General features: G+C 36.5%; 1 protein-coding gene across 1 annotated transcript; it reads right to left on the reverse strand.

The window, feature by feature from the left end:
• Positions 1-1,757: 1,757 nt before the first annotated feature.
• LOC110877723 (probable ATP-dependent DNA helicase CHR12) lies at positions 1,758-11,396 on the reverse strand. The gene is made up of 12 exons (XM_022125913.2): positions 11,024-11,396; positions 9,776-9,932; positions 9,604-9,668; positions 9,311-9,499; positions 9,090-9,239; positions 8,619-8,996; positions 8,060-8,319; positions 7,772-7,987; positions 6,965-7,172; positions 6,173-6,326; positions 4,144-4,746; positions 1,758-2,493 (listed from the first exon to the last, which is right to left on the reverse strand). The coding sequence occupies exons 1-12, from the start codon at positions 11,273-11,275 to the stop codon at positions 1,901-1,903; spliced, it is 3,225 nt and encodes a 1,074-aa protein (XP_021981605.1). The 5' UTR covers positions 11,276-11,396; the 3' UTR covers positions 1,758-1,900.
• Positions 11,397-11,832: the final 436 nt, after the last annotated feature.

Consider the following 11,832-nt stretch of genomic DNA (forward strand, 5'->3'; position numbering starts at 1 on the left):
ATGAACTTGGGTTTTATCCCACTTATTATTATAAAAGTTTGATGTTTAACTCTGATAAAAATATTTCATAACTACGGTCCGGATGTAGGAATTCCGTTGAGTAATTAATAAACACCGATACCATCTGACTGGTTCGCGACACCCGCTCCCGGGGCAGGGGTTGGGGGCTGCGACAACGGGTATACCTAGAACCGGGTACAAATCGAGTAGGGTTAGAATTTTGAAATCTTACCATTAGAAACCGGTTCCTAACGATAACATAGCCGTTTGGAGACGGTTATTTACCAGACCTAGAATGTTGTAATTTTAATCACACCACTTCTGTAACTCTCAAACACTCTCTAAAACACAAAACCGCTCAAATTTTTTATATATATTCAATGATAGCAAGCAACAAAACTATTGTTTTGGTGTTTGAAACCAAACAAACCCTAAGGTTTGGAAGCATTGCAACTTAAGTCTAATGTCGGACAACACCGAGATGACTCGGTGTAAATATTGTGAGAAGTTCTTGAAAGTCGTGGCAAACTCAACCCTTGAAAAGCATACGGAGAAACATTGTCAAGTGGAAAAAGCGAAAAAAGAGGGGGATTCGTCTGGATCCGCCAGCCAACAGTAGTGGTAGTGTTTAACTTCCACTTTATGTGTTATTTGTTTAACTTTATTGTTAAGCTTTAATGTTTAAGTTTAGGATGTAATGTTTAATGTTTTAATGTTCAATTTTAATTCAAAAAAACATCAATATTATAAATAGTTTTGGGATGTATTGGTTGATATCCAACTCGAAAACGCATAAACGAACCCAAAAAAACTGCAAAATCAAACAACTTACGAAAATGTCTCAAGCTTGGAGTGACAATGAGGAGTACGCGTTGGGCCTTGATTTTGTACACGTTAGAACCGAGGACTTACGAGGTGAGGGTACAAGTAATGATTTTGGGAGTGGTTTTTGGCCTCGCGTTAAGGAGAGGTTTGACGAGGAAATGGGTTCTCGAACCCACCATACAAATAATGGTCTCAAAACAAAGATCATAAGCATGGCCAACCAATAGGAATATTTCACGAAATTTACCGCGGACGAATGGACGAGTTGAAAGACGCAAATGAAGATGAGCAAGTAACGAGTTAATGGAAGACCGTTTACCAAACTTGAAATTTGGAAGCTTATAATAGATTAGGATGACCAAAAACTGGTTCCAACGGTTAAAAATATTAAAACGCTCAAAAAACTGCTTTTAACATTAGAAATCGGTTTCAAATGTTTTTTTTACCGTTGGAAACGGTTTATACTCAGGTAAAAACAGGTTGTGTAGGAACTCGGTAGGACCCGATTTTTTAAAATATATGTGGAACCAGGTAGGACCTATCGGGTATAAAAGAGCAAAGACTGGTTCCTTCTCCTACCAGGTAGGACCCGAAACCGGTTCCGTACCCGACCTGGAACCGATTCTTTTGTACACCTCAACACTGAATGTGCACATAACACTCATTTTTTTTATAATTAACGATATTACAATTTAGATGTTTTTTTTTCAGAAGCATGAGTATTCAGATTCATACATTTATCGATTGTTTCGTTGCAACCTGACTTCCATAACAATACGTCGTTCTTTCTTCATTTGTTATATCTATATTGGGAGCCATGATCCAATCACACTATCACAGTAACAATAATTTCACAGCCAACAGCTTCCGTGTGCTCGGATAGGTCAAGACCGCAACTTCACATGTACCGCGATATCAGACATGCAATCATATTACACGGAATTGCTTTATATTAAGAGATGATGTATGTAGTGAAATGAATCTAAAAAGTAAACACTATCTCAATCCATAAGCTGTCAACAATCAAAACAAACCTTCTGCATCATTTTACATAAAAGAAAACCGACAATCAAAATCACACGAAACGAAGAATCGATCTCTTCTTATGTGTCTTCCATGTCGGTAAGTCTCCACCAACACTACTTCCCTCATCCACACCAAAGTACTCACTCTTCGGGGACCTTAGCCTTTTTAACGATAACCCTGACCCACGTTCAGTCGTTCCCTCACTCGCACTTTTCACTTCCAAAACATCATCTCCCACATTGCTTGAGCTTCCGGGTGCATCCCGTCTTGATTTACCGGGTTGATCTCCAAGTTCAACTGCCTTCATAAACTGCCAATCACTAATCGTGTCAGCATACACAACGTCTTTTCTTCGTCTTTTTCCAGAGAGATTAGCGGTTTCATAGTCGAACCCTTTACCCCTCATGTCTTTTGGGTTGTCGGGTTTCGTGTAAGCCCAATCGGGTACCTCGTGATCTTCCATAAGGCGAGATCTGTATCGTTCTTTTTGTCTTCTTTCATCGTCCATCTTCTCGAAAAGCCAGAACTCTTCTTCTGATCGGGCTGTTAGACGATTGATTTCTCGCTCACTTGGTGTATCGGTTCCGAGTGAACTTGTACCTCTACGCATCACCTCTTTAAGCATCTCTCTCCTATCTTGAGCTGTAAAAGAATAAAAAACGACATCAACTTCAACTTTCTTGTGCATTAACTTCTTACCATATATATGATATATGTAGCTTGCCCCACTTGTGGTGTGCACATATAATGTATATATGTGTGGGCGCTCGGGGGGCAAAAGTGAAATAGTACTAATTTAACGTTATTTTACTAATTTCATGAAAATAACGTTAAAAAGCGGCGGATGGTTAATCATGCATCATGTGGTGACGTTGATAGCTGAAAGACACGGGGGTACATGCACCAATCAGTCTCTGTCCCGATTGTTTGAGTGTTATGTGTCTTAGGTCCAAGGCTTGATACAAAACTACAATCGAGCCGGGGGTCTCGCTGGAAGCAGCCTCTCTATTCCTACGGGATAGAGGTAAGACTGTCTACATCTACCCTCCTCAGACCCTACCTTAGCTTTGCTATTGGTGGGATTTACTGAGTATGATGATGATGATGATATGATATGATATATGTAGCTATTTAGAGAATCTAATAAAACCTATTAAGGTATTACCATTTAACAAAAATCAATACAAAATTAGGGGTGCTAAAAACCCGCTAAAACCGACGGAACCGTTCAAATCAAAGCAAGTCGGCCGGTTTAAGATCCAAATGGTAAATTCGCAGTTTAACGGTTTAACAGTTCAATCATGTTTGAAACTTGAAACAGGCCGTTAAGTTCTTACCAGATTTATTAATATATTAACTATTTAGAGAATCAAATAAAATGTTTTAAGGTATTAGTGTACAACAAATCACTATACTAATTAAACTCCCAAAATTAAGGGTATTCGGAAACCGTTGAAACCAACAGAACTGTTCAAATAGAAGCAAGTCGACCAGTTTGAGATCCGAACGGTCCGGTTTCACGGTTGGACACTTGAAACTGACCGTGTAAACCGAACCAGTCATTTAACCTTTTTCATTTACATACTTACATTTTTTAAAAAGTAAAGTACACGGATGGTCCTTGTGGTTTACCAAAATTTTGGATTTAGTCCCTAGCTTTCTAAAAGTACACAGATAGTCCTTGTGGTTTGCACGTTGTAACGCATTTAGTCCCCAACTTTGCCAAAAGTGCATGAATGGTCCTTGAGGTTTGCATTTAATCCCTAACTTGGACCTACCGAAACCTTTAGATTTACTGGCTGGGGACTAATCGCGTTACAAAATTCAAACCACATGGACCATCTGTGTACTTTTGGAAAGCTAGGGATCAAATCCAAAATTTTAGTAAACCACAGGGACCATCCGTGTACTTTACTCTTTTTTAAATATGTAGTTATGTATATGTATTAAAAACATGATTAGTCGTTATCATTTTAAGCTTTTTAATACAAACCGATGATTTTGAAAAAAAAAAATCGCTTCAATGAAATGCTAAACTGTCAAACAAGTAAAACCAACCCAGCCGATATGATTTGTCGTTTCCGAAAACCCGCTGGCCAAATAAAATTCCGTCAAGATCGACCGAGCCAAAATGCCATTTAACAAACATTTAAACAAACTATTGCATATCAAATGTTCTACTTAATAAAAGATAAACGGATAGGCAAGACCCTTGAAAAAACAGGTTATAATCAAGTCATACATGCAGATAAAATTCTTAATCAATGCTCACGATAATCCAAAAAGACAAACCTGTAGAAGTTGTATTAAACAATCCAGCCTGTATAACTTTAGCATCAATCCCCATCTTCTGTTTAGCGCGTTCCAATATCACCTCTTCAACCGACCCTACACTGACCAAAACAAACACTCTCACTTCCTTCTTCTGACCAATACGATGGGCACGATCCTCCGCTTGCTGGTCCATCTGTGGATTCCAGTCACTATCAAATATAATCACAGTATCAGCGGTCTGTAAATTAAGACCGAGACCTCCTGCACGGGTGCTTAACAGAAACATGAAATAAGGAGAGTCGGGAGCATTAAATTGTTTTAACAAAGTGCCTCTTTCTTCTGTTTTAGTTGAACCATCGAGCCTGAGATATTTGAACTCGTGAAGTTGGAGGTATACTTCGAGAATGTCCATGAGGCGAGTCATTTGAGAGAAAAGCAGAACGCGATGTCCGGCTCTGTGAAGTTTGGGTAATAAACGATCAAGTAGCTCGAATTTTCCGGATGCTCGAACTATTTCTTCCTTGCGCCAGATGTTGTACTCGCCCGTAAATAGGTAAGGATGGTTACAGCATTTTCTTAGTTGCATTGATAGATTCTGCAAACTTTTGGATTTACCCGTTCCTGCAAACATACGATTTTATAAGTACAAATGCAACAAAATTAAATTTAGTAATTAAATTTTGTGACACTTCAAGTGAAATTGATATTTCTATGTGTTGTAGATATACCTCTTTTACACCCTTAAACACGAATTCATTATTCCAATTTCTTGAAAGAAAGATGAATGAAATATTACAAATCTAGAACCTTGCATGGTAGAACCTCATATGAAATATATTAAATAAATGCAATCCTAATTCCATAATTGTAAATCTACTTTGTCGCTTTTTGTGTTTAAGGATGTAGAAAGGGTAAAACGTCAACTAATAGAAAACATCTATTTCACTTCAAGTGCCACACAATGTGGCATTAATTACCGTAAGTAATGAAACCCTAAACATTGTGTATGTAATGATACCAATATCCTTTTTTGAAACCCTAACTTACCAATTTTAAATGTCATAGACCTGAAAACTAACAAATTATATAGTCGACCATGAACAATAAAAGTCAACTACACATTCTTTAACTTTCAAACTCTTTTACCAGGGCCATAAAAGCCATATGACATAAGATTGATAGTTTTTCATGAATGACTAGCATTTAAGGATACGAATATGAATTTAATGCAACCATTTATGGCATTTAATCATTGAATGTGATATTACACGCGTGATAGAATATCATATTATACCTTAACGCTTTAAAAATTCTGACAATTGAGGAAATTTCAAGAATTCAAGCACAAAGGCATTTCATTGAGTTGCGTGCATCTCAATCGTAACACCTGATTTGGCATATTTAGACCACAAAATGACAGTAAACTCGATTTGACAAAATTGCAAACAAATCCAACCACATTAATGGCCTCGTGTGCCGTTTATCCATATAAGGTTCAAGGAAAGAAGGAAAAAGAGCCTAAAATTTAGGTTTGTGAAGAAACATAGCAAAAGGCAAAAAACTTTAACTCTTGTCCTTAAACAATGGAGTATAGAACCAACTAACAAATTGCATACGAAGATCAAGTTATTTACGACCGATTTTATATATTTCTAACATATGTAGTATCACCCCCCAATCATGTGCCACTTAGTGGTCAGCCTTTAAAAAGTAGACAGTAGACAAAGTACTAAACATTTACAGGATCGTTACGTTGCTACTTGTAACATATTTGGTTTTGCAAGTAAAAATAACTACAACTTAGTCAAAACGAGTTTGCCTATAATGGAATTAAATGTATAGGTGGCAAGTTGGCAACATATTATTTAATTCAAATTAAAATGCTTCAAGGATTCAGAACTCGATTATTCATTTTATTCAAGGTGATTTTGTCAATGAATAGCCTTATAATAACTTAAATATTAATTTTTATTAACTTCAGCACAAAGCAAACAATGTAGGACGTAATGCATAACAGCAAAAAGAATTTAGGGTTGACGTTACTAACCTGTATCAAGTCCAACCCTCCCAACATCAGTGACTTGCTGGTAGTATACTTTTTGCCATGCTGACATGTCACATTTTAGTATAACCTGGGTTTTCTGTGGAAGGTACTTTTCCACCTCATCTTTCTTCCTTCTTAAAATAAATGGCCTTATAACCTGGATTTTGTAGAGTATTAAAATCAGTCAAAACAGATAATAGAAGAAGAATAGTATAGGGTGTTTGAGAGTGATTATGAGACTTAAAATAATCATAATCAGAAAATTGGCTGTAAATAAAACCGCATTATAGGAGATAGCGCTTGAAAATGCATTTTTTGTTTGAAGTTGTCGTAAATGAATAAGCAGATTTATTGTTAGGAAAATTCTGATTATTTTAAAATATAATGCATAAAATGACCAAATTGGTGTTCTTCAACAGAAATAGTAGTTCACCAAATTAGGTTAGCAGAAGAGGCAAATAGGTAACTTTATTTTACCCTTAAGTAACAAGTTTAGTGTCACAATTGTGAAACTGATCATCCAAAACTTATTATGTGACCAAGATAATCAGAAGCAGCAAACACGAAAAAATGATCATTGCAACCACGAGTAGCAAAAATCAACAACCACAACCACCATACCCAGTAAATCCCACAAATAGCAAAGCTACTTATAGGGTCTGGGGAGGGTGGGATGTAGACAGACCTTGCCTCTATCCATAGTGATAGAGAGGCTGCTTCCAGAGAGACCCTCGGCTCGAAAACTATTTCAAAACAATTTCAAATAACCAATTTCAAAACACAAAAAAAAACTACCTGGTGTAGGCGACGAATGATCAACAACTCCTCTTCATCTGTTAGAGAAACATCACATTTATCTGCAAATGGTGCATTAAACCATTCCTCAAAATTTTCAACCGAATTAAAGATAGTCGGAAGAAGAAAATTAAGCAGCGCCCACAGTTCTTGTAAACTATTCTGTATTGGAGTGCCTGTTAACAGAAGTCTCCTTCGAATTTGATAGCTGCAAATATTGCTTAATCAGTCAATGCCTTTAAAGTTATTTGCCTAAACTAGAAAAAAAAAATCAAATTTAAATCGAGAAATATTTCACACACGTTGGAGATTAACACTGTAACAGAAGTCAAAAAATAACTGTTAGGCAGACACAAACACATATATGTATATATTTATATATGCATATAAGTTAACAATTACTTCATCTATCCAGCATTGCCTTGATTAAAAACGGATATTTTGATCTCAAACTATTCAGAATCTTCGCCACTGCATGCTTATTTCAGTAATTGTCATTAATTCTATTTCACTTCTTTTCCGTATGGGTACTTTTGAAAAGCTGACACCAAAATCTATGACAATGTGGGTCCCTCATAGAAAGTACTTTCGAAGAGTGATCGACAAAGTAAAATATGAGAAACAATAACTATAGATTTATGAGTTTTCAAAAAAAATCTAATTACTGGAATAAAATGATTTACGAGTTTTTATGCATTGAAAATACATTTGGGGCAACTTTATACCCATTTGAATGTGTTTCCATTTAAGCTTTTTTTTCAGTTTACCCATTTAACTGGTTAGAGATCAAATTTATCCAGATCATACCCAGAGACAAGAGTCTTTGCAAGCACAGATTCAGAATTCTTTAACCGATGGCCTTCATCAACAACCATGTAGTACCAAGGTATTTTCTTCAGAAATGCTTTGTCTCTCATTATAAGATCATAGTGAGTGATCAGGACACTAAATTTTCCCTCTGATAACTCTTCTCTCATTGCTTTTCTCTCATCAAGACGCCCATCGTATAGAAAAGCAGCGATACTGTAACAATAAGAAAAATATCATAAGAGTCATCATGTAAATAATGAAGTACGCTTATAGATGATGACATACCTAGGAGCCCACGTTGAAAATTCATTAATCCAGTTTGGTAGTACGGCTTTTGGGGCCACGATTAAGTGGGGCCCAGTGACGCCCTTATTTTCCATGAGATATGCTATCAAGGAGATGGTTTGAATTGTCTTGCCCAATCCCATTTCATCAGCTAATATTCCATTGAGATTGTTGTTAAATAAAGACAACATCCATTGAAGCCCTTCCAATTGGTATTGTCTTAGTTCTCCACCTTGAAGTATTGACGGTTGCTCTGTTACCTGCAGTATTTAAAATTTAACAAGTGTTTGTAACTATTTGGATGTGCATTTGAAACTGCCCATAATTGTTTGCAAATTCTGGTTATCTAAAGATCAAATAGATAAAAAAGGGTACTTAATTTTAAAATACTATTTATTTTCTATCAACTGTAAAAATATATTTTATAGACTATTTACTACTTCTCTTAATTTTTTACCATACATAATTTCGAAAACTATCTTTTTTGGTAGAAATATAAACATTGAAATTGTCAGTGAAAAATATTTCAAATTAGGATTTAGTATGTATACTATAGTACCTTCTCCTGAATTGAATGAATCATTGAATTATATTGCCTTTGGCCTTCAAGTAAGTCAGATTTCTTTTCTCCATTTACGTTTTTGGTATCATCAACTAAACCATCATCATCCACATCAACAACAACATCAGGAGTTGGCAAGTTGGGTTGTGGGCCACTCAAGGGTTCAATACCATCATGCTCAGCATCCTTTTGACGTCTTACAGCAGCTCCTAAACGAACAAGAAGATCATTTGTTTTCCCTAAAAGCATTGTTAACCGCTCATTCTTGCTTTCCTCAACCATTTTCATGTATGCTTCTTGATCATCGGATTTTAAAGCTTGAAACCTCAATTTCTCTTGTCTAGTAGCACGCTGCCTTTGCCTTCCATGCCATGCCTGATTTAAGAGGTTTATGCCATACAACAGTTTTTAGGTATGTGTGTAAAGGGTAAATGCATACATACGAACATAGAGATATAATTTGCAAACCTGAACACCATCATTCCTTTGCTTTCGACGTTTCTGAGAGGCCTGCACTTGCAACTGGAGTTCCCTTATTGCATTAAGTATTTCTGCAAAGAATTTCCTCTTTTTTGTTTCTACTCTGTTCTTTTCTTCCTCCTCTAACTTTGTTAGTCGCTGCAACAAGTGATGATGTGTGAGAAGCCTTATAAAGAACAAAAGAAACATAGTAAAAGGTAGAAAACTACCTCAGCATCTCGTTTCTTCTTCAGATGATTGTCTGAGTCAACACCAAAAGCATCTCCCACACCATATGAAGGACGAGACAGCCTCATCATGCCCCAATCGAAGAGTTGCTTCTCGGGATGCACACAATTTAAAGACAACATGTACTCTGACCTCACCTTTGACCTCACCTTTCTTTGCAACTCCGCTAGCTGGAATGTAAGATATATATTTTATTAGAATGAAAAAGGTTCACTGAACAATATAATATTTTAATACATGTTAGTTGAACAAGAACTTCTATGCTAGAGTATACCTTAAGTCCATAGAGTTCAAGCAAACACTTTGACTGTAGGTCCTCGCCTCTGTTTGTAGGCAATTCTGAATTCATAATGAGACAAATAAACGAAACACCAAGTTGTTAATGTATCTAAGTGAGTATATATAACTGAGCTATCATTGTATATGCGTATTCTAAGTGTGGCAACCTTCAAGTTGGGTTAAACGACTCTGGATGTGGCTCTCGATCCGGTTTTTCCTTAATTCTGCCATTTCAGAACCAGTTATGCGATTAGATCGCTGCTTAACCAGAGCACCCTCGAGATCTGCCATTAACTCTCCTCCATTTGGAAACTGTGAGTTATCCTGAAATAATAAGAGACAACAATCAAGTTAAACAAATCAAATGAGCAAATATCTTCAAGCAAAAACCTGAGTCTGCGTATGTCACTCTGCCCTAGTAGAAATTCAAAGCATTCTAACAATGCGCAAAACGAGCAATCCAGCATACATGTAGACAAAAACATCTACCATCACCTTGAGTAATTTAGGGCTTAAAACCACTTTTTATGACACACACAACTAACCCTAGATGCCAAATACAAGCTCACATGAAGCAACCTTATTATGATTTCACTCAAATTTAAACAGAAAGGTAACAAAACCTAAACTTATAAGCATATATCCATAGCATTAAGAAGCTAATTGCACCCAAAAACACAAACAATCCAGCTAGAACAAAACCTAAAGTCAAAGTAAAGGAACAATCACACAACCGAAAACTACAAATTCTCACAATCACAATGCACAACACCAAAACATCCACAGTTAGATTTACAAATCCAATTGAACAACCTACAAATAAACCTAATCACCATCACTCACAACAGAAAACAGCTTGTTCGCGTAAACCTAAAATTAAAATCATATATCCATACTCCATAGCACTAAGCAGCTAATTGAGCCCTAGAAAACAAGCAATCCACCTAAAATCAAAGGAAATGCACATTCATAAACAATCACACAACCAAAAACTACAAATTCTCACAATCACAACATCAAAACATCTACAATTAGGTTTACAACTCCAATTCAACAACCTAATCACCATCACTCGCAACAGATGTTACACAAAACAACTCTCAGGCGAACAAAAGCACCATCAACAACTTGTTCACCGAAACCTATAATTACAGCTGCAAATTGAGCCCTAAAAAACAAGCAATCCAACTAACACAAAACCTAAAAAACCTAAAATCAAAGTAAAATAACAAACACACAACCGAAAACTACAAATTCTCACAATTACAATCAAAACATCCACAATTAGGTTCACAACTCCAATTCACAACATCAAAACATCTACAATTAGGTTTACGAAGCCAATTCAACAACCTACAACAAAACCTAAACCTAATCACCATCACTCTCCACAAAATAAACACAAAACAACTCACCGTCGACGAATCACCACCAACACCTCGTTCGCAACCGTCAGATCCACCATCACCGCCACCGTCGCTACCACCACCGCCACCGTCACCACCGCCACCGGCGTAAATCTCCGAAACGGCATCAAAAACATCGCTAGGAAGCGGTAAATTCCGCGAGATGAAACTGAGAGCAGAGATCAAGGTCTTGGTGTCGTCCAAAACGTGTTCTGGCAGCGATGAAGAGGTCTGCTGCATCTCCAACACCTGTGTAGTCATGGCGGGAGCCACTGGAAGCAGCGGTTGCTCTGTGTGTGTTTGAAATTTGTAAAAATTTTGATATTTTGGAGGTAAGGTCGTTAGCTTTAGGGAATTGTTGTTATGGTTTTTGAGAATTATTGGGTATAAAAACTAGCGTTTTGATTAACCTACCCGCTACATATAGTTCGGGTGTGGGTTAAGGATTAAGTTATATTTACCAAATTGCCATCGGGAGAATTGTTTGATATTAGGTTATATTATTACAATTATATTATTATGACAATGTTTTGTTGTTATATGACATGATAAGTTCATAAATGATAAATTTAACATTGGGTTAGACATTTGTTTGGGTTAAAGACTGTTAACGGTTAACCCTAGTTGGATATATGTTGTGTAAATTGAATATGGATCATGTAACTCGGTTTTTTTAACGGGTTGATTGTAAATGAATTGCAATTAAGTTGTAAGTATGGGCGTGAATTTTCGACAAGAAAGGTGTGTGGCACAAACTTAATATGAGTTTTGTATGTTTAAGTTTAAGCTAAACGGGCTTGAGTAAAATCTGGGCTGAT

Source organism: Helianthus annuus, chromosome 9 (assembly GCF_002127325.2).
Source record: "Helianthus annuus cultivar XRQ/B chromosome 9, HanXRQr2.0-SUNRISE, whole genome shotgun sequence".
NCBI lineage: Eukaryota > Viridiplantae > Streptophyta > Magnoliopsida > Asterales > Asteraceae > Helianthus > Helianthus annuus.

Bases quoted from the DNA above. Each gene is read 5' to 3' on its own strand.
- LOC110877723 (XM_022125913.2), bottom strand. From the start codon at position 11,275: ATGACTACACAGGTGTTGGAGATGCAGCAGACCTCTTCATCGCTGCCA. The intron at 9,669-9,775 runs GTTGCCACACTT...TTATGAATTCAG, and splicing joins TCGTTTAACCCAACTTGAAG to AATTGCCTACAAACAGAGGC. The intron at 9,240-9,310 runs GTAGTTTTCTAC...CACTTGTTGCAG, and splicing joins AGAAGAAACGAGATGCTGAG to CGACTAACAAAGTTAGAGGA.